We start from the raw sequence: 23,727 nt of genomic DNA, 5'->3' as shown, positions 1-23,727 counted from the left end.
TGCATATGCATGGTCTAAAGTTTGCAGGGAGGTGAGCGCACTCGCACCAAGTAAATTTTTTTATGAATGCCAACTTTTGCCTGAAACCCAAAAACGTGCATGCGCTGATTATATTTTGTACTTACACAGGGTTTATTAATGAGGCCCTTGGAGTTTGCAAAAAGGAACGTGAAAGACTGATCATAACGCAAAAGATTCTATGATCGGGTGAGACAAAAATCCAACTCTTTGGCCTGAATGCAAAGCGCTATATCTGGAGAAAACCTGGCACAGCTCATTCCCCATCTAACACCATCCCTACCATGACACATGGTGATTCAAACAGGACAATGACCCCAAGCAGAGCCAAAGCAATGCTGGAACGGCTTCAGAACAAACATGTGAAAGTTCTTGATCAGCCCAGCCAAAGCCCAGACTTAAAACCCATTGAAAATCTGTGGAAAGTCTTGAAGATTGATGGGGAGTGGTAGGGAACAAACTTAAGAGCTTGGGGAAAAAAAATAAAACTTTTTTTTTTTTTTTTTTTTTTAAATCAGGGAAGAACGGGAGAAAATCCCCAAATCCAGATGTGTAAATCTGATACAGACATACCCAAGACGACTCAAAGCCGTAATCGCAGGCAAAGGTGCTACTACAAAGTATTGACTCAGGGGTGTCAGTACTTAACTAAATGAGATCAGCATTTCAATCAATTTGCAAAAATGTCTAAAAACATGTTTTCACTTTGTCAATATGGAGTACTGGGTGTAGATGGGCGAGAAAAATCAATTTCGAATTGAGGCTGTAACAAAATGTGGGATAAGTCAGGGTTAATACCATCTTGTGAGTGTCTAGTCAGCTAGTGCTTTCAGTGTCTACAACATTAAACACAACCCATTCAGCGAAGATGTTGTCATTCCTCAAATACTTAGTTTATATCCATTTTTATTAATCACTAATCAAGATCACGTTACATAATTTCCTTCAGTAATGCAGCGTCTTGGAAACAAAAACAAACAGAAATCACATCGTCTGGGTGACCAGATTTTTCAATGGTCATCAGGAATAATTTAGAAATGCTCACCACAGATGGATGCCGGATCATATTCAAGTTAGTAGTATTTACAACTACAATTTAGAGGCTTGTCCAAGTACAAACTATTTATAAAGTGAAAACAGATGAAAGCATTACATTTAAGTACAGAAAAGTCCCCAGTAGAGTTCAACGACACATTATCGAACGGCAACAACCAATCCTAACCATTCTTGATTACTCTAATATCAACAACCAATCCAAACATTTCAGTTCATCAGACAGTACCAATCAAAACTAGAGGTTATGGGTAGCATCCATGGCCTTGAGCTAGCCAGAATTTAGCCAGCTAAAAAGGTTAAGAAAACACTAGCCTATCATGGCATGCAGTAGCACTTGATAACAAAATCTGCTTCCACTTAGTGTCTTACTAATACAATAAAGTACGTGATTGGTAAACGTTTTACCTCATTCGGCATTAATAGGGTATCTCAGAACCCCCCCCCCCCCAAAAAAAAAAAGTATTCTGTCAGATATAAGGGTTAAACAAAAAGTGCGCAAGAGTCCAGTTGTGTCCTCCTTAAAACCAAGCTGTTTTCAAAGCAATTTCCTATCACGCATTAATGACTTTCACTGTTTTTCAACGCTTTATGGCATCAGTGACATGAGTCTTAAACTATGTAACAAGAACTACCCCAGGTGTGCAGGCAGTTTATACAAAATCAATATCTAGAATGCTATTCCTCTGAAATGATAGCGCTTTGTATTCGTTTTACTATATAAAATTGAGTCGTAGCAGCTTTACTGAAAGAACACATGAAACAAAAAGCTTTGTATAGATTATACAATTTGAGAGGTTTCTAAGGATGCTGGCCGTACCCCATGCTTTTTTCTTCAATATGCTGAACAGTTGGCAACACTGGCACTGCCATTTTAAAATGTCAGAGTTTTATCTTGTACAGTTGTACGTAACATATGATAGGTGCAAACATATATATATATAAAAATAAACAAAACATCCATGTTGACCACATTGTAGTAGATTTGGCTCCTTAGTCAATACAGACTTAGTTGAGTGGCGGTCCAGTCTTCCATCCATCATAGCTGCTCCACAGAAACCTCTTAGATATGCTCATAGGTGTGTGTCAGATGTCCATACATTGGACCAGAACCGCATCCTGAAAGGCAGCAAAAAAATGTGACAAGCACACAGAATCCAACTGCTCTTCTGTGCTCAAAACACACAACCCTTGAGTACACTCAAGTGTCCAATGTATCTCAGTTGGTAAAGGGCACATTCCAGCTAGGATAGTGGGGTTGGATTCCTGGACCACCCGTATGTAAAATATATGCACCCATGACTAAGTCGCTATGGATAAAAGCATCTGCTAAATGGCATGTTATTATATCCTTCTATCATCCCCTCCGTCTCTCATCACCACGCAGTTTCAAATGATGAACTAAAATATACAAAAAATAAAAGGATGGGCATTTCAAAATGTTCACAGTTGCAGCAGGTGGGTGACTAAAGGTCGAAGTCAAGTTGACAAGTTGACGAGCTCGTGGGCCACAAACTGTTTCAAGCGCTCCAGGTACTGTCCGTAGAGCTCGACGTCATTGTGGCCGGCACCTTCCACCCACAGGGGCTCCACGGGCCTCTGGCAGCGCTCGTACAGCGCCAGGCCGTGGGAGAAGTCGATCACCTCGTCTTCCGTCCCGTGGATAACCAGCACCGGAGACGTCACCTTGGAGATCTTGTCAATACTTTGAGAGGCAAGGCGAGGACAGACGCACGCACACAAACACAAAAGAGGAAGGGAACAGTTAGGCAAGTATAATTTCCCCTAATGCTGAAACAGATGACATGAACAGGATTTAAATTTACCCAATGTGGTCATTTCAACAGCAGGCAGCTTCCCCTTTTAGCCTTGTCAACAGTGTAATTATCCATAACCTGGTGGCAACCAAGAACCACCAGATGGGGCTATTGAATCTAGAGTGACTCAAACATGACTGCTTTTATGATCTCTGTGTGTGTGTGTGTGTGTCTCTCACTTGGGAAAGGCATCAAAGCAGTAGGTTTTCTTGGTGTCTGGGAAGGCCACTCTCATGCCAGAGGTGAGGGGGGAATGCAGTACGACCGCGGCGCTCTCGTAGCGTGCCGCCAGGTCCACGGACGGGACCGTACCGATACTCTGACCATACACGATCACGTTCTCTGGCCTAATTCCGTACCTGAGGGGAGACACAGAACACCCTCGGGTTAAACATTATCAGCATCAAGGTGGTAAATAATCTAATATATGATAATGTAGGCCTGGTCAAGATCAGGATGATAATGTAGTCACAGGTAGTCAGTCTACATTGACATGATTCAGTCACTACTCAGGTCAGAAGTCAATTGGTCAGGAGAAGGTGGAAGTCAAGGATAGGTGTGGGGCCATTGACATGTCAATAAGACCAAAGAAAAATTAAATACAGAGATATAAAAAGGAGGTACAGAGCTGTATACGTCACTTTGGATAAAAGTGTCTGCTAAATGGCACAAGCGAGAGACAGAATTCCATAGCTGATTATGGAGAATGTGACCAACACAGCCAGTCAGCTGACGATCCTGGCTCTAAACCGCTGCAGGACTGAGAACAAACATCAGTTCTACCTAACCCAGCAACAGCACCTCTATTTTTTAAATCAATATATGAAGAGTGCCTTAACACCCAAAAAAGCAAATGTCTCTACCTACTAGCACTGACTGTGCTAAGAAATAGGCCTACTTTGAAGGAAAATGTACTTCATCCGATTGTGGTATTGTCTCACCTAGCCATCTTAAAGATGAATTAACTAATTGTAAGTCACTCTGGATAAGAGTGTCTACTAAATTACAAAATGTAATCCACCATTTCCCTATAAGAAAAGTAATCATGGAACAACCTCATTTTCTGATTATTCAAATGAAAAATCAGTAACATGCAACTAGTATGTTTTCAAAACATTTCTCTTCAGAAAGGCTAGTCAAAGAAGCTCCACAAAAACAGAGCATGGGGTGTGTTCATTTGGCCATGTAACAGAAAATGTTTTGCAATCGAAATGAAAAAGAGTATCTTCCCATTCCAGTCTTTTCCCATTTGGTGCATGATGAACACAAAGCTTTTGTATTGACGCTTCAGACATCCTCTGCTCCCAGCGAGTGAAATCCAGCCAGGCCAGGCTGTGAACATTGACCCCAGAGTAGGTCATCCAACTGGTTTGAGCGTGACAGCACAGGCACGTGATGGGGCGGAGGCTCACAGGAGGTCAAAGCCAGCCAATGGACTATGTAGGAGTTTCCCCATTTGACAAGGTCCCATAGGAATTAACCTATATAAAAGAACTAAAATACTCAGCTGTGTGAGGAATTTAAAACTTCAGCCTGTTCTTTACATGCAACTGTTTTGAGCAGCAGTACCTCAAACATTAGGCTAAAGATTAAATCCAGGCCTATATCAGATACATCTAATCTAGTTACTGGTTTTACTGCCAGGCTATAAAAGGCCGGCCAAAGCATAAAATAGCAAGAGGTTGTCAAAACACACTGTCGATTAGAAATTAATCTAAAACATCTGATATACAGTAAAGTCAGGGCTGTAACAGTCGGTCAGGTGATATGAACGTGTGTATTCTGCCAGGCCAAAAAGGACCAATTTCAGCATGAACTCACTTCACCTCACTGAGCATGCTCCATGGTTACGCAAGCTCTAACACCCCATCAATGTATTCCCTGAGCCGAGACCAATCCAAACTAAATGCAATAGATCCTTTCGCTCCGTCACTCCCACCTCGAATTGTCTAGGGTGGAACTCTACGCCACTTCTAGTGTCACTACTAGGGCTGACCCCAATTAGTCGACATTGTCTTTTGTTTGGAGCCCTCCGCTACCTTGCCTACGCGCAAATGTAGGCATATAAAATTGCCCATTTGGGGATCTGATAGTATTTCTGATTGGCATAACGCACCACCACTAATAACCTGTAGAGCTTCTCAAAGTAATGTTTTCACCTCAAAATAGCAGACTATTTTGTCAATCAATATTATTTATTTTGTCGGGGACAGCCCCAGTCACTACACATGTACGTGGAATCTACTGTGCGATCCCGCTGCATCTCCAGCCGGCCTGATTCCTCCAGGTTTCTTCCTAGGTTCCTGCCTTTCTAGGGAGTTTCCTAACCACCGTACTTCTATATCTGCATTGCTTGCTGTTTTAGGCTGCGTTTCTGTATAGTACTTTGTGACAGCAGCGGATGTAAAAAGGGCTTTATAAATACATGTTATTGATTGACTACAGTGACACCACCAATACAGAGGGAGAGAATTATGTTCATTGAAGAGGCACGTCCAAGTAGTCCCTCCCGGTTTGTCGGTTTTCATCCGTTTGGTGCCTATTATACAGTGCATTCAGAAAGTATTCAGACCTGACTTGTCTCACATTGTTATATTATAGCATATTCTAAATGGTCCCGTACCCTTTTCAATCTATACACAATACCCCATTTCACAGTAAGGTCCACACACATACAATTTTATTTCATTTGAATGACAAACCAAACATTTACACAAGTATTCAGTGATTACAGCCTTGAGTCTTCTTGGGTGTGACACTACAAGCTTGGCACACCTGTATTTGTGGAGTTTCTCCTAATCTTCTCGGCAGATCCTCTCAAGCTCTGTCAGGTTGGATGGGCAGCGTCGCTGCACAGCTATTTTCAGGTCTCTCCAGAGATGTTCGATCGGGTTCAAGTCCAGGCTCTGGCTGGGCCACTCAAGGACATTGCGAGACCAATCTTGCGTTGTCTTGGCAGTGTGCTTAGAGTCGTTGTCCTGTTGGAAGGTGAACCTTTGCCCCAGTCTGAGGTCCTGAGCGCTCTGGAGCAGGTTGTCATCAAGGATCTCTGTACTTTGCTCCGTTCATCTTTCCCTCGATCCTGACTAGTCTCCCCGTTCCTGCCATGTTTCCTCCAGGTACTGTGAAGTAGTGATGTGCGACATAAGCCTAGCTTCTTGAAACAGGTTGTGTTCTATATATTGTTATAGTGTTGTTAACTATGAAGTTGTTAATGTTCTTAGCTTTTGAAAATAGACAAAAAGATTCTGGGGATGAGCATGAGCATCTTCAATATGTACCACTGTTCCACTTTAGTGCATTTAACGATATGTCACAAGTAAAAGCCTTGGGTAGTAAGTTGAAAATTCCACGTCTGGAAGGTTAAAAACCACCCTCAGATTATTTATTTTTTTAAAGGAACATTTTACATCTTCCTAATGAATTTCTATAAATACCTGTTATGACCGAGTACACGTTTTTAAAGAACGCCTTCGGTGGGGTAATTGGCATTACTGAAAATGTGCCATTCTAAGAGAGGCTTATAAGATTTATGGGAAGATCCTTTCATTTAACTAGATCTGCATAAATTATAAATTTGTTACTGAAGCATCCTAAGTCTTTTATATTTTTTTGTGGTCCACTTCAAAAGGAGTAATTATTTTTCTTATTGCCATAGAGGTTTTTTTCCATGTTAATTTTATATCCTGTGATTTGAGTATTTTATTATTTTTGAGCATTTTTAAGCAAAGGGTGCATTGAACTTTCAATACTTGGTCAGGTATAAATCAGAAGATCTGCAAATAAGTTTATATTCATGTTTACCAAAACCCATTTTGGGTCATGTAATTATTTCTGCAAGCGGTTCAATTGCAGGTGCAAACAGGAGGGTGGACCTCCCCGTCTTGTTCCCCTTTCTAAATCAATTTCATCATCAGATAATGTATTATTTGTGCTTTAGGACATTTCTACAATATTTTTATTATCAAAATTGATTATTTCAGCTGGACAGTTGAAAGTTTTGAACAGAAAAGGCCATTCCAGATGGTCAAAAGTATTTTCTGCATCTTTAGCCATTATTGATCAATCTATAGCTTATTTTTTGGGGGCGTATTGTATTAAACCGAAACATGTTTGTGTATTTAAGCGTCTCTTTTCAATAAACCCTGCTATGTATCAAGTCTGGTGAGACTTGCCATTCTATTACTTATAACCTTTGCTATCATTTGATTGTCACATTGTATTCAACTTATGGGCCTCGAATGAGAAAGGGACTCCAGATTTTCATATAACTGAACTGATTTATACATGGAACTACTGCATTGAGTGATGTGTGTAAACAGGGGTCTAATTTGTCCCAAAATACTGAATAGAAGTTTAATGGGAAAGCTATCAAATTGTATTTGGGGGGAAGAGCGAGAGAGAAGGAAAATAAATTATATCAAGACACCGTTACCCTAGAGCCCACGAACTACACCTACCTCGGCCTAAACTGTAACACCACAGGTGACTTCCACAAGGCAAGAAAGGCCTTCTACCTATGTCATCAAAAGGAACATAAAACGCAACATCCCAAAAAGGATCTGCCCCCCCCCCAAAAAAAATGTATCTGTTATGGAACTCGGGCACACTCACAAAACAAGAATTCACACACACAAAAAAAAAAAAAAATGGGACAAACACTAGGACTGTGGCAGTCTTGGAATATAAGGTTAAGGTAATTGGCCAGAATAATGGGGGGGGGGGGGTTAACATGGATATGGTTCTTAATAAAAAAAACATTTGAAACAAGCCATTACACTTCGTTATTATCATGGCATTTCATTATTATTCAGGTTATTACATGAATATTAAAATCAACAAATTAAGAAATGTCAGGTTGGAGGGGGATATGTCACATTTTTGTATTGATAAAATTAACAGAGTCAAAATAAAGATATGCCTACCTTGTCAGTTGGCATTTTTTTAAATATACAGATCCTATTGACATAAAAACATTCAAACTAAGTCTGATGGGTTTCGTCCCACTTTTGCCAAAATATTTGCAAGAGTACGCTGTAATGAGAGAAACAATGTAGCCTAGGCTACTGAAAATAGGCCTTTTATAAAGACTTTAAAAAATCATGTCAGGAGCGTTCAATTCTTAAAGAGTCCAAACAGGCTACTTTAGGAAACCTTCTGGATGGACATATAGAGAGAGAATCAGTTTACTCACACAAACCCACGTAAAAGCATGCATCAAAGCCAACAGTGTGTCAGAAATATTTGCTTTTCTGGGGGTGGGCTTGAGATGGCGACATGAGAGGGTGTAACATTTCTATCGGAGGAACAATTTTAGGGTTCTCTCACAAAGTTGATAGTTTTAGATTGCAACTGCAATTTATTTTTTCACAAAAATGATAACCATACAATGTAGCTATTATTAATAATTTTGTAATTAATCAAACCATTGAAATATATTTGACGATTTCCAACAAGCAAAACGTTTATCGAAACGTTTCCGCGTGTGTAGTTAAGTTGGCCTGCTAACGTCTTCATAGCTAGTAGCATGGAATCAGGACATGGCCAAACTGTTGCTGAGATAATGATGTTGAAACATCCAAGGAGAGAAGAGGCATTGTTGAAACGCAATCATATGCTTGCAGTGTAAAAAATAAAAAAAATAAAAATAAAAAATGGGGTGAATGTGATTCATACCCAAATACTCCAACCAAGGAGCAACTTCCAAAGAAGCTGAGAAGTGAACCATCAATGAGACAGCTACAGGACAACATCGTCCGCATCCTCACGGCTAAAATCAAAGAGCGCAGATGAGATCATGGATTTAGTGAAAAAGAACACAGTATCATTAACCTGAAGAAAACAATTGATTTCAATGCTGAGGAAGTAAAAACTCTGAAGCAGCAGAACTCAACATTGAACATTCAGGTTGCAAAGCAGGAGAAGAAACTCACTGAAATGGAGTCAAAGTTAAACGAGAATGATCGATATAGTCAGAGATGGAATAGCAGAAAAATCTGATGAGAACATCAAAGCAAGAGTGAAGGACATTTGCAGGGCAATAGTCCCGGAGGAGGAGCAAAATGTTGTTGCAGGTTCTCTGGATTTAGTGCACCGCCTGGGTAGGCTGAGAGATGGGGAAAACAACCAGCCACCACAACCAGTGATCATGAGATTCATCTCCAGGACAGCGAGGGATATGACATGGAAAAGTGCAAAGAAAAATGACTATTTAAAGAAGAACAACCTGAGGTTCAAGGAGGATCTGACAGCATTTGACAAATAAGCTCAGAATCATCTGTGGCCAATGATTGAGAGAGCAAGGAAGGGAAAAGTACATACTTTGCAGGCGCCAAGGCTATTGTTAATGGAAGGAAAATTCACGCTGACGCCTAGCTTGTTGACTGCTGGATTGATCAAGTGAGTTGTGCAGGACTGAGTATTATATTTGCATCTGATAAAACTTTATTTTTCTTGAGGAAAGAGCATTGTTTGTGTGAGCCAAAAGTTAGTTATATTATTTTTTATGGCAGGGAAATTGTCACTGACACTTAATGTCAGCTTGACGGCTATTCGTTTTTCCAATCTACGGTACAATGTTATATATATATATATATTTTTTGGTCAACCACTTGCGTGGTGCAAAGGACTTTTTATTTGCAACTAGTAAGATCTTTTATTTTTGTGAGAACCAGATTCATGTGAACGTATACAAGTTTAACATTCTTCATATAGTCACTGTGATAGAAAAAACAGAAATGGACATTTACTATTAATGCCAGGGGAATACGTAATATTGTGAAAAGGAAATCTTTATTTTTGTATTGTAATGGTCAGTGCCGACTTTTATTTCATTCAAGAAACTCAAGCCTGTTCCACAGATACTGCGTTTTGGAAGTGTCAATGGGGGAATGATATTTGTTACTAATCGGTGAGCAGGTGTTGCTATTTTGAAAGGCAACTTTAAGGGTCATATATTGAGTCATGAAGCAGATAATACAGGGAGATGGATTATACTATTGGTAGATGTCAACCACATTCAATTCATTGTTGTAAATACTTATGCTTCCAATAACAAGTCAAGTAACTGTATTTTAATTTAGAGACATTGAGAGGAAAATAAGTAAAATGTCTAAATTTCCATTGGCCAAAGTAATATGGGGTGGAGATTTTAACACAATATTACATGATCATCTAGATAGATGGCCTAAGGATTGTAATTCTGTTTATGAGAAGGAATATAGTAGGTGTTCTAGATATTTGGAGACATAAGAACCCAGATAAGATCATACCAAATATGAAGCTATACCATCTTGTATTGATTTCTGGCTGATGTCTTCAGATATGGCTGACAAGGTTGATACAGTCTCAATTGAACCATCGATTTTATTAACAGACCACATAGGCGAATCTCAATAAAGATAAATATGCATAGGAAATTGAATGAGACTTTACTAGAGAATGAAGTATTTAAGAAGGAAGTAGCAGGAATTATTGATAAATACTGGAATTGTGCCTGTGTTATGAATACGTTTGGAAGTTACTGGGAGCTAATGAAATTTGGAAAGGCTTTTGGCTATTTCAATGGGGAAAGAAATTGCTCGTGCCAAGAGAGAGAAGGAATATGACAAAGGGAATAATGGATTATACAACAAAAAAACTAAACTAACTCTTAACGAATTACTGGAGCTATCATTGCAAATGCAGTTAGACTGTATCTACGAGAAAAAGGCCCAGGGAGCGTTTGTAAGATCAAGACGAAAAGGGATGAAAGAGGGAGAGAAAAATACAAAATATTTCTTTAATTTAGAAAAAAAGGCAGGCGAAGAGACTTCCATATGTACATTTATTATTAATAATACTCCCAATGAAAATCCAAAAGAAATCTCAGCATGTTGCCCAGTTTTATCAGTATCTGTATACATCAGCCCAGCCAACATCCAATATGTTGGCTTTTCTTAGACAATGTAGCAAACATTGCTAAGATAAATAATGATTTCAGGGATTTTTGTGATGAGTTATCTGAAATTGAGATAAGACTTTTAAAAGCCTTAATAAGTCCCCTGGAAATGGTTTAATAAGAGAGTTTTAGAAAGCATTCAATGATAAATTGACTCCTTTCATTCTTGCCATGTTTCAAGAATCAATAGAAAAAGGAGAGTTACCGGCTTCCTTAAAGCAAGGTGTAATTACTTTGATTCCCAAACCTAATAAGGATACTCTTTATATAGACAACTGGAGACCCATTAAGCGTTGAACAATGATGGGAAATTATTTGCCCTTGTATTTGCTAAGAGGTTGAAACAAGGCTTGCTTCATAATTTATGAAGAACAATCTGGTTTTATGCATGGTCGACACATTAGTAATAACGTCAGGTTGATCTTAGATATGACTGACTATAATTACCTCATCCTTGATGATCATTCTCTTACATTTGTTGATTTTTATAAAACTTTTGACACTGTAGAACATGAGTTTATGTTCAAAGCAATAAGTTTTGGGGGGGGGGGGGGTTTGGTGACCTTTTTTTGAAAGCAGTCCAAACTTTATATAGTGGTTGTACTTGCTCTGTAAAATTAGCTCACGGGACATCCCAAAGATTTGATATTGGCCGTGGCATTAGGCAGGGCTGCCCAATTATTCCATTTTTATTGGTTACTCAAATTATGGCTCTTCAAATCAAGAAAGAGAATTTAAGGTGTTTAGGCACTTGGCAATGAATTTAAACTGTCAACTGGCTGATGATACCACCATATTTTTAAGAGACAGAATTGAGGTTTCTAAAGCAGTTTCCTGTATTGAAGACTTTTCCTTGGTTTAGGGTTTGAAAATTAATATCAATAAGTCAGTCTTATTTCCACTCAAGGATTGTGTTTCACAGGAAGTATATGGTATTCCAATTAAAGATAAGGTAACTTATCTTGGAATGTGCAAGAATGAAAAACAAAGGAGGAGGAGTGAATTGAACTTTAACCCCATTATTGAGAAAACGAAGAAATTGAACCTGTGGTTGATTAGATATTTTGTTTTATGGTTGGGTTTTATTATCCAAAGCTGAAGGGTTATCCAGATCGGTTTATGTCTTGTTATCACTTGGCTTTACCCACCAAAATTGTAAAGGACTTAGATAAGATTATAATTTTATTTGGAGGAACAAGCCTCCATCTACAAAAATATATTCTCCCTAATACCTAAGAACAAGGAGGTCTTAGATGTCAATACTCTAAATAATACTTTTAAAATAAATTGGATTCTGAAGTATGTTGAACCAGAACAGTATTTGGAATATCTTCCCTAAGTATTTATTTGACTGTTGGTGGTTTAGAATTTTTGCTTCAATGTAATTTTGATGTTGATAAAATCCCAGTAAAAAGTTAACCAAATTCCATAAGCAGGCAATTTTAGCTTGGATGTTAGCGTAGAAACACATTTTCCCCCTCACAGATAGTTTATATGGAACAACAAAGATATACGATGCCAGTTACTGAATGAGGATGGATATCGACTCTCAAATGGGGAATTTCTTGATAAGTTTAAAATTCCAATAACCCCGAAAGAATATGCAATTGTTTTTTATGGGGGGGGGGGTTGTAGCTCTTAAATTCCTCTGTGGTTGATGTAACAGATTTACATGAAAATATATTCATTGGCAATATTAACATCAAAGATAAAATGTATTAATAAACAGATTAGGAATATTGTTTGAGATACTACAATTCCCTCAGCAAGATTATTTTGGTCAAATATCTATGGTGATATACAAAAGGGGGTAAAGCATGGAAAATTGCTAACACATTGTATCAGTAACAAAGTAAAGGAAGTTTCATTTAAGAATAACAGAATTTATCCGGTGAAACATGAAAGATTCAAGCTGAATATAACTGATTTCTGTGGAATGGAGATGGGGCCTAGTAGCCTAGTGGTTAGAGCGTTGGACTAGTAGCCGGAAGGTTGCAAGTTCAAACCCCTGAGCTGACAAGGACAAATCTGTCATTCTGCCCCTGAACAGGCCGTCATTGAAAATAAGAATTTGTTCTTAACTGACTTGCCTGGTTAAATAAAGGTATATAAAAAAAAAAGAGACAATTTTGCATGCGTTTTTCCTGTATTTATAGTAGAATTTTGTAACAAAAAAAATATAAACCATTAAATAGTCCTATTTATTTTCTGGCAGAAATTCTGATAAAGATGTAGTATATTTAAATCAACTGCTAATACTAGGTAAATTTCATATTCACAAATGGTCCAATTCAAAACTTGTTTAAACTCATTTATAAAGTTATGGCACTACTTTAACTAAAACAAAAAAGGCAATTAAAACTTGTATTATTAATGAATATGATTTTTTTGTTTAGGATTCCTGGCAATGTAAAGTTTGCATGTGACTATTCCTAAATTAAAAACACCTTAGCCTACCTTCAGAAAACCTATAAGATAATGAAATTGACAAGGAAATGATGAAGGGGACAGCTATGCTTATTGTATGAAGATGAAATTGACAATGATTCAAATAGAAACAAACACACGTCCATAGAAAAATGGCCATATGCCCATTTATCAGCGACAGCGATTAGAGGGGGAGTGTGTTGGAAAGATTTTTCAAATACTGTGAGGAACTATGATTTGAATGGATGTATAAAACATTTATAAAAGGGCTTCATTGACTTAATGTGTGAGGTGAAGGAAAAAAATAATAATAGAAAAATGACTGAAGCCTAGCTAGGTACTTCCCTACATTTGTGAGAAGCAGGCCAGGTACTTCCATGCGTGCATATTCCGTCAACATTAAGAGGACTTGTTGCATATTAACGTCTTCATCCATAACACGTTATTCAATTAAAGTCACAGCCATAACAAAAAAAAAAACATTGAGAACTTGCATGCAGATTTCTGCAAAAATATACACAAAACCCCAAACAATGTAAGCAGAATTAGGACCATCTGGAAGTTATCAAAATCCAGAAGAGCTGTTAAATTCCACATCCACCTAAAAGGAAGCAACGCCCACATTCCACCAGAGTCCTCACCTACAGCGAGAGATGGATGAACTTAGAGAGGAGTCTCCTCAGCCAGCTGGTTCTGAGGCACTTTGTTCACAAATACAAATAGACCCCACAGAGCCCAAAGGACAGCAACACAATTAGACACAACCAAATTATGAGAAACCAAAATCATTATTTGACACACTAGAAAAGAACCATCCCACCCCCCAAAAAAAACTGCAAATTGGAATGCTACCTGGACCTAAACAGAGAGTACAGTGGCAGAATACCTGACCACTGTGACTGACCCAGAATTATTGAATATGTAGACTGTGCAAAGCCTTGCTATTGAGAGAGTCACCTGGTTCGAGAGAAGACAGGTTATGTGCCCGCAAAATGAGGGGGAAACTGATCTGCCCTTCCTAACATCCTGCCAAATGTGTCACCACATTAGAGATACATATTTCCCACATAGCCACAAAGAATGTGAAAACAAATCTAACATTGATAAAATCCCCATCTCTTATCCCGAAATTCCACACTGTGCAATCACGTCAGCAATATTTGTGGCCCATTGCCATGAGAAAAGGGCAACCAGTGGAACACAATAATTCTAAATAGTAAATAACAAATAGCAGAGAGTAAGTAAACAGATACTGGTACTAGAACTATTTGAACATTGCTAAAACACTGTACATAGTGAATATTATAACACTTGAAATGTATTTCTCTTTTTGAAACTAAGTAGTGCAATATTAACTTAAGTTATTTGTTGATGTTGCTTTGAGTGTTCTCACTTATGTTGATTTCACTTGCTTTGGCAATGCAAACGTGGTTCCCATGCCAATAAAGCCCCTTTGAATAGAATATTGAGAGAGATCGAAAACTAGAGAAAGAGAGAGGAAGTAGGCTAAGCGAGCGAGCAAATGTAAGGGAAGAAAGAAGGGAAGAACAGAACTGACAGGAGAGCTCAAGGAGGAAGCAGTCAGGCTATAAGCAAATTCGGTCTTGTGTACTTTGTGTTCTGTACTATTTTTCCACTTAAGAGGACCTGATGCTACATACCCGACTGCTCCCAGCAGTGGAGGCTGCTGAGAGGATGGATCATAATAATGTCTTAAATGGTGTCAATGGAATGTTTGATACCATTCCATTGACTCCATTATGAGCCGTCCTCTCCTCAGCAGCCGCCACTGGCTCCCAGTCATGTCAATCGGAACTGAAGATTGAGTGGTTACCCTCAGACGGAGGACACTACTGCCATTGTGTGCAGGGCATTGTCGCCCCATACCAAATGACTTTACGAACCACGAGTTAATAAAACCATTTACTGTGTGGGTTTCCCTGTGTTGTGTGTGTGTGTGTGTTCAATGCTAGAGAAGAGACCTTCATTTTGTCTCCAATCAATAATATGATTGATTAGGAAGTTTGTCGTTTTCACTTCCTGGGGCACAGGCTGTTGCCGGGGTTGCATTGGGTCTCAGTAGAGATCCTATAAAATTCTGTCTGAAACCTCACTGGAGATCTGTTGCTAGGCTACCAGTCAATATTAGACTTAGGAGGATTGACTGCTGGAACACCTCCAAGTCCAAGTGAAAAGAAAATTATACAGCACTATTCTATAGGAGTGGACAGCCCTCCCAACCACAGCAGGCTCACACTGAGAAAACAAAACCCTTTCAGTTCCAGAATCTCACAAACGGGTGGCAACAATTGCACAAACAGTGTATACTACACACTGAACTTCTTACTTGCGTACACAACGCAATCACACCCTTCTTATGAAAGCAATTTCGATAAAGTGGTCTTATCTAGGACATGGTTCGTTAAACAGGTTGTCCTCTGTCCATCCCAGTCCGGATCTCAGCCTACTTTCCTCGTCCCTATAGTCTCCCTCTCTCTGGGTGGTGAAGAGAGCAGATGGTGTTACCGACACACCCAGGTGTGGGGCCTCAATGCCTTAACACGGATACTGGCTGTACGCCCTATACCCTAGGACAATATGCAACAATAAAGAGTGTGTGTACACACCGGCAAAGCGGTCTGCTGACGATGGGACACACCTTCTGACTCATGACTGAGTCACCCGACTACTCAGGTAAAAAAAAATAATAAAAAAATAAAGACGACCTCACCCTACACCAAAACAAAGAAACATACAGCACACACACACACACTAGGGCTGTCCCCGACTAAATAAGATCTTAGTCGACCAAGAGAGTTATCTGCTCTTTCGACCAATCGATTGGTCTACATTTAAATAAAACTTGTATTTTTCCATATATTGAGAATGTCTGATGCTTTAAGCACACCGTTTGATTAAATAATTAAGAAAAACTACTAGAGGGAGTACGAACAGCAATTGATTTGATTGTGCAGGGCTCAGAATTGCTACTCTCCTGCCATGAATAGTTACTCTCCTGCCATGTAAAGATTACTGACGGGCCTATCGAGTGGCACAGTGTTCTAAGGCATTGCAGTGTTAGCTGTGCCACTAGAGATCCTGGTTCGAGTCCAGGCTCTGTCGCAGCCGGACGTGACCCGGAAAGATCCACTGGGCGGCGCACAATTGGCCCAGCATCATCCGGGTTAGGCCGGCAGGGATGTCCTTGTCCCATCGCGCTCTAGGGACTCCTGTGGCTGGCCAGGCGCATGCATGCTGACACGGTCACCAGGTGTACAGTGTTTCCTATGACACATTGATGTGGCTGGCTTCCGGATTAAGCGGGCATTTTGTCAAGAATCAGTGTGGCTTGGACACACAGCTCTTGACCTTAGCCTCTCCCGAGTCCGTAAGGGAGTTGCAGCGATGGGACAATTTGATACCACGAAATCGGGGAGAAAAAAAATACAATTACTGACTGGCAGATTCGGACGGGGCTAAAATTAAAATTACAATTACATGTTTTGTGCTCATAAATTACATTACCCGACCTCCCCCAGTAAAACTAATCCCATCCGAAGAGGGCACAATAGGGCCTGGAGAAGGTTGATCAATGATCTCTGTACTTTGCGCCGTTCATCTTTCCCTTGACCCTGACTAGTTTCCCAAATCCCTACAGAAAAACATCCCTACAGCATAATGCTGCCACCACCATGCGTCACGCTTGGCATTCTGGACAAAGAGTTCAATCTTGGTTTCATCAGACCAGATTATGTTTTTTCCCCTCATGGTCTGAGAGTCCTTTAGTTGCCTTTTGGCAAACTCCATGCAAGCGGTCATGCGCCTTTTTACTGAAGAGTGGCTTCGGTCTGCAGAGATGGGAGAATCTTCCAGAAGGACATCCATCTCCACAGAGGAACTCTGGAGCTCTGTCAGTGACCATCGAGTTCTTGGTTACCTCCCTGACCAAGGCACTTCTCCCCTGATTGTGCAGTTTGGCGGGGATGCAAGCTCTAGGAAGAGTCTTGGTGGTTCCAAACTTCTTCCATTCTTTAAAATGGTCACTCTGACAGAGCTCCAGAGTTCCTCTGTGTTCTTGGGGACCTTCAATACAGCAGACATTCTCCTCACTTTTGTAAGACAATAAGGCAAGGGCTGTTTCATCTCCTCATTCTATTGCTGCCTCCGCCGCATTGATCAACACTAATATGAAGTTAACCTTGTTATGATGCATATAGCAACATGGTCTAGGAAAAGGCACCAATTCAACAGTGCAATGATGCGTTTCAGAACCGTGGACAGTGACCACTAACCAACCCGGGACAAAGCACATTTATTTTATAAGACAATTATACAAATTTTTAGTGTTGCACCATTGTTCTTACGTAACAAAGATATATAATTTCAGTGGCATGTTTTAGACTGATCCCCAAAAAATAAAGAAATAAAAATAATTCGGCAAATCTGCATTTTTTGGAAGGCGATTATTTTGCAATCCACGAGGAGACTGAGGGCCAGGCTGACAACCTGTTAAGCAAGAGGAGCATCAAAAGGACTTTGTGGCTGCAAGGAGCCAAGGTAAGTTGCTAGCTAGCATTAAACTTACCTAACAAAAAAATACACATGGTTGATGATATTACTAGGTTAACTAGCATGTCCTGCGTTATAATGCATATAATCAATGCGGTGCCTGTTAATTAATCATCGATCACAGCCTACTTCAACTTCGTAAAACAGGTGAGGATTTAACAAAAGTGCATTCGTGAGAAAAAGAAAAAAAACACAATCGTATAAGAATTACAACCTAAATTCTTAACTGGGTATATTGAAGACTCATGTTAAAAAGAACCACCAGCTTTCATATATTTTCATGTTCTGAGCAAGGAACTTAAACTTTAGCTTTCTTACATGGCACATATTGCGCTTTTATTTTCTCCAACAACGTTTTTGCATTATTTAAACCAAATTGAACATGTTTCATTATTTATTTGACTAAATAAAATCTGTTTTATATGAAGTTAAAAAAAAGTGTTAATTCAGTATTGTTGTAATTCCCATTACTACAAATATTTAAAATAAAACATATATAAAAAGACAAATAAAAGGCTTTTTTGGCCCTCCAATAATCAGTATCGGCGTTGAAAAATCATAAAATCGGTCAACCTCTAATAGACATGCCATTAAATTACTGTAAATTACTCTAAAGTTTTTACAAGTTTCCCCACTATCTGAACTCAGTGAGTTTAGTAGTGTGAAGGTTTGTATTGTTGTGATCAGATGATTGGAATAACAGAGGCATGTTGTCTGTCAAACACAGGGCAGTGAAACACACCAAAATGAACCATGTTATTTAAAAGGAGGCCAGGGCTCCCTGTAGAAGAGAACAATAATACATGCCCCGTGGATACTTGGGGCAAGCAGTGGCATGGAGAGTCAATCTAAGTAACATAATGAAGGGGAAAAAATATATGTAATTCTGTCAGTTTAAGCTAGTATTTTGCATGGGCTGCGTCTCAATCCAAAGCATCCGCTTATGCCGGCCTTACGCATCTGTGGGGGAAGGTGGCCGAGCTACATCGGTGTTTGTCAGACCATGAGACATCCCATAAATTGGTCTTCTCACAATAACATCTGTAGCATAAATATTTTTTTTTATACCCAGAAGGGTCCTAAAATTCCAACTCAAATGGCTAAATGATCTATGGTATGACCATCTTAAAACAATTCCACGGGTGCCTGGGTCAAACACCACTTTGCCACTTCAACACATAAGCATAATATATTCAAATGTCCTTACTTTCATAATCACATCATACTCAAATGTAAGACTAGTAGCAATCAGACAGGTTTCTCAGCCCTAGCTACAGTATTACCTGCTGTATGTAGACTCGTCTCTGTATGATAATAGTTTCCTGTTTAACTTGACTCTCAGACTCTTCCCCCCCCCCCCAAGGAGGCCTATTATATGGAGGACCACTTATTCTAGTCAACGTCATTATGGTGGGCAATTTGGGCCTAAGTGACACTTGGTGTGAGTCACTCTTTTCTCTGTCTTTCTCCTTGTGTGTTTGGATGTTCCATCTTTCCTCTGACTCATTTGTTTGTTGCTTTGATTTGCTGTCATGATGCAGGAAATAAATCTAGATTCACTTTTATTCCACCCCCCCAAAAAACTGTGCATGAACAAAGCCACAAACAAAATATCCAGCTTAAACATCTCACATGCGAAGACACAGGGGAGCTGTGTGTGTTATTATAGGACCCCACCAGAGACCGAGAGCTGTCGACAAGAGAAAACAGACAGAGGGAGAGGGGATGTCATAGAGGACAAAGGGCAGAAGAGAGGAGAGTGTTGAGACTAGAGGTTTCATGGAGATCATCAATTCATTGAGATGGATAAATGGAAGGCCAAAGGGATGGCTTAGAAGAACCAGTGAACAGAAAACCATTGCCTATGGGGCGGACGGGTAGAGGAGACACCATAGCCTACACATTTTCAATCATCATAATGAACAAGAAAAGTTGTCCCCACCTTGCTTTCCAACCTAGGGCGTATAAGCCATGGAGCGAGCTGAAGGTGGATCGACAGTCAACAACTCTTGGTAGGAAACAACATCAGACAGCTACTCCTCCACCAACACCTCCGCCCCCTGGTCCCTTTACTTACCGTGTCCTGAGGGAGTGCCAGGCGGCGTCCACGTCGGCGTACAGGTTCTTCTCCGAGGGTTTCCCCGAGCTGGCCCCGTAGCCAGAGTAGTCGTAGGAGAAGACGTTGCAGTTGATGCGTGAGCCCAGGCCGATGTAGAAGCTGCTCATCTGGCCCAGGTCCACGGCGTTGCCGTGCGAGAAGAGGAGCGTGAAGCGGGCACTGGGCGAGCAGCGCACAAACATGCAGGCGATGCGGTTTCCACGCGAAGTGCGTGTCATGAAGCACTCGATGGCATCCTTCTCACGTGCCGAGTACTGCCAGTCTGCTCGCTCAGACAGGTGCAGGGTCCAGCGACTGCCGCTCTCGTCACACAAGAGGGTGTAGGTGGGCTCCGGGGGCAGGAAGGCCAGCTTGGAGGTGATCTTGCTGGGGCATGGAGGGCAGCAGAATAGGCAGCACAGCTCACTCAGGGACAAGTGGTTCATCCTCAAACCCTGCTGGGGCAAGGGGGGGGGGGGGGGCATTACCATTTACTGCTCATCATTCACTATTACTAAAAAAAGGTATCATTGACATGGCACATTAAATAGCCAACACTTGCATGATCTCCCCAATACAGAGGACAAATAAGAGGGTTTAAGGTGCACACATGTTTACATGTGGTTAGGCTAATTGTACACCTCATGTCTCTTATCCAGCCCAGTGCACAAGCACACCCCAGTTATTGATGGCCATTTTGAAAGTATGCTCAGACACACAGCTGTGACTCACAGCTGAGTCTCGACCACTGATGTATCACTCACTCCACAAACAGACCAACAACCCACCATGAGTCACACATGTTATAGCGTATAACCAGATTTCACCTCTGCTTAAACTCTCTAACTGATAAACAGAAACCCTGTATCTAAAACATGTTAAGGTTAAGCATGTATTTTTGGTTCGGTGAACCCTGAGAAGAGTCGAGCCCGAAGGTTTAGGCTACTAGACTGGTGTGCAGGGATTCTCAAAGTTCTCTATCCACCCTGACTTGTTAAGTGGGAAATGCACATGAACTCCCCTAGGCTTGCCCTCAACAAAGCTGCTTTTACATACATGCAGAAGAGAATCAATAGTGTATGGCCTTCCTTGGCCCTGGGATCATTCGACAGCTATAGTACTGATGAGGATTTCATCTGTCTGCCTCAAAGTTTCTTGCTACGCTGAGTACATAGAGTAGCTTTTCCAATGCCTCCTCGGTCCCAGGCTTGCTTTCAGAAATAACTTTTAGTTGGGTTTATAAGAGCCTGTTGGTCAGCGCCTTTGTGATGATCCGTCTGCACTGCCTGTTGTTTCAATGATGTCCTATCAAAATGTCCCTCTGGTGAAGCGGCTAGTTGTTTAATGTATTCTTGGAACCGCACATGCTTTAAGAAAAGATATTGGTGTCATTTGTATTCCCTCTCACTGACACTTGGAAATGTATGTTTCTCAATCTCCAGTCCTGGTCCATTTAATCAGTTCTCAAGTGCTAATTTTAATGTATGCCATTCCCTTCCACTATCCCGTTGCCTAATCACTCTATATCTACCTCAATTACCTCGTTCCACGGCACATACCTTGTGTATACAGCCAAGTTGTCATTACTGTGCATTTATTCCTTGTGTTTTTAACTGGAAACGATTTATCCGGAGGCTGCATTCATTGTAGCTGGGGATTTTAACAAGGCTAATCTGAAAACAAGACTCCCTAAATTTTATCAGCATATCGATTGCGCAACCAGGGGTGGAAAGACCTTGGATCATTGTTACTCTAACTTCCGCGACGCATATAAGGCCCTGCCCCGCCCCCCTTTCGGAAAAGCTGACCACGACTCCATTTTGTTGATCCCTGCCTACAGACAGAAACTAAAACAAGAGGCTCCCACGCTGAGGTCTGTCCAACGCTGGTCCGACCAAGCTGACTCCACACTCCAAGACTGCTTTCATCACGTGGACTGGGAGATGTTTCGTATTGCGTCAGATAACAACATTGACGAATACACTGATTCGGTGTGCGAGTTCATTAGAACGTGCGTTGAAGATGTCGTTCCCATAGCAACGATTAAAACATTCCCTAACCAGAAACCGTGGATTGATGGCAGCATTCGTGTGAAACTGAAAGCGCGAACCACTGCTTTTAATCAGGGCAAGGTGTCTGGTAACATGACCGAATACAAACAGTGCAGCTATTCCCTCCGCAAGGCTATCAAACAAGCTAAGCGCCAGTACAGAGACAAAGTAGAATCTCAATTCAACGGCTCAGACACAAGAGGCATGTGGCAGGGTCTACAGTCAATCACGGACTACAGGAAGAAACCCAGCCCAGTCACGGACCAGGATGTCTTGCTCCCAGGCAGACTAAATAACTTTTTTGCCCGCTTTGAGGACAATACAGTGCCACTGACACGGCCTGCAACGAAAACATGCGGTCTCTCCTTCACTGCAGCCGAGGTGAGTAAGACATTTAAACGTGTTAACCCTCGCAAGGCTGCAGGCCCAGACGGCATCCCCAGCCGCGCCCTCAGAGCATGCGCAGACCAGCTGGCCGGTGTGTTTATGGACATATTCAATCAATCCCTATACCAGTCTGCTGTTCCCACATGCTTCAAGAGGGCCACCATTGTTCCTGTTCCCAAGAAAGCTAAGGTAACTGAGCTAAACGACTACCGCCCCGTAGCACTCACATCCGTCATCATGAAGTGCTTTGAGAGACTAGTCAAGGACCATATCACCTCCACCCTACCTGACACCCTAGACCCACTCCAATTTGCTTACCGCCCAAATAGGTCCACAGACGATGCAATCTCAACCACACTGCACACTGCCCTAACCCATCTGGACAAGAGGAATACCTATGTGAGAATGCTGTTCATCGACTACAGCTCGGCATTCAACACCATAGTACCCTCCAAGCTCGTCATCAAGCTCGAGACCCTGGGTTTCGACCCCGCCCTGTGCAACTGGGTACTGGACTTCCTGACGGGTCACCCCAGGTGGTGAGGGTAGGCAACAACATCTCCTCCCCGCTGATCCTCAACACAGGGGCCCCACAAGGGTGCGTTCTGAGCCCTCTCCTGTACTCCCTGTTCACCCACGACTGCGTGGCCACGCACGCCTCCAACTCAATCATCAAGTTTGCGGACGACACAACAGTGGTAGGCTTGATTACCAACAACGACGAGACGGCCTACAGGGAGGAGGTGAGGGCCCTCGGAGTGTGGTGTCAGGAAAATAACCTCACACTCAACGTCAACAAAACTAAGGAGATGATTGTGGACTTCAGGAAACAGCAGAGGGAACACCCCCCCTATCCACATCGATGGAACAGTAGTGGAGAGGGTAGCAAGTTTTAAGTTCCTCGGCATTCACATCACAGACAAACTGAATTGGTCCACTCACACAGACAGCATCGTGAAGAAGGCGCAGCAGCGCCTCTTCAACCTCAGGAGGCTGAAGAAATTTGGCTTGTCACGAAAAGCACTCTCAAACTTCTACAGATGCACAATCGAGAGCATCCTGGCGGGCTGTATCACCGCCTGGTATGGCAACTGCACCGCCCTCAACCGTAAGGCTCTCCAGAGGGTAGTGAGGTCTGCACAACGCATCAACGGGGGCAAACTACCTGCCCTCCAGGACACCTACACCACCCGATGTCACAGGAAGGCCATAAAGATCATCAAGGACATCAACCACCCGAGCCACTGCCTGTTCACCCCGCTATCATTCAGAAGGCGAGGTCAGTACAGGTGCATCAAAGCTGGGACCGAGAGACTGAAAAACAGCTTCTATCTCAAGGCAATCAGACTGTTAAACAGCCACCACTAA

At 41.4% G+C, this 23,727-nt stretch overlaps 1 protein-coding gene across 5 annotated transcripts in view; it reads right to left on the bottom strand.

Moving 5' to 3' along the window:
- Window positions 1-907: 907 nt before the first annotated feature.
- Window positions 908-23,727, bottom strand: part of LOC139389280 (alpha/beta hydrolase domain-containing protein 17B-like) — a 27,198-nt gene continuing 4,378 nt past the window's right edge. For 3 of the 5 annotated variants that reach the window (XM_071135864.1, XM_071135863.1, XM_071135861.1), the window contains exons 2-4: window positions 19,901-20,376; window positions 3,068-3,247; window positions 908-2,776 (exon numbers count right to left, since the gene is read on the bottom strand). In XM_071135864.1, the coding sequence (XP_070991965.1) occupies window positions 2,551-2,776; window positions 3,068-3,247; window positions 19,901-20,367 (873 nt within the window). In that variant the 5' untranslated portion in view covers window positions 20,368-20,376 and the 3' untranslated portion in view covers window positions 908-2,550. Of the gene's footprint in view, window positions 2,777-3,067; window positions 3,248-19,900; window positions 20,380-23,727 lie in introns of all 5 variants that reach the window. The other 2 variants (XM_071135865.1, XM_071135862.1) reach the window with 1 other exon arrangement.

This window comes from Oncorhynchus clarkii, chromosome 30 (assembly GCF_045791955.1).
Source record: "Oncorhynchus clarkii lewisi isolate Uvic-CL-2024 chromosome 30, UVic_Ocla_1.0, whole genome shotgun sequence".
In the NCBI taxonomy this organism is placed as follows: Eukaryota; Metazoa; Chordata; class Actinopteri; order Salmoniformes; family Salmonidae; genus Oncorhynchus; species Oncorhynchus clarkii.
Note: the sequence above shows the minus strand (reverse complement) of the source record. Positions and strands in the feature narration are given on the sequence as shown.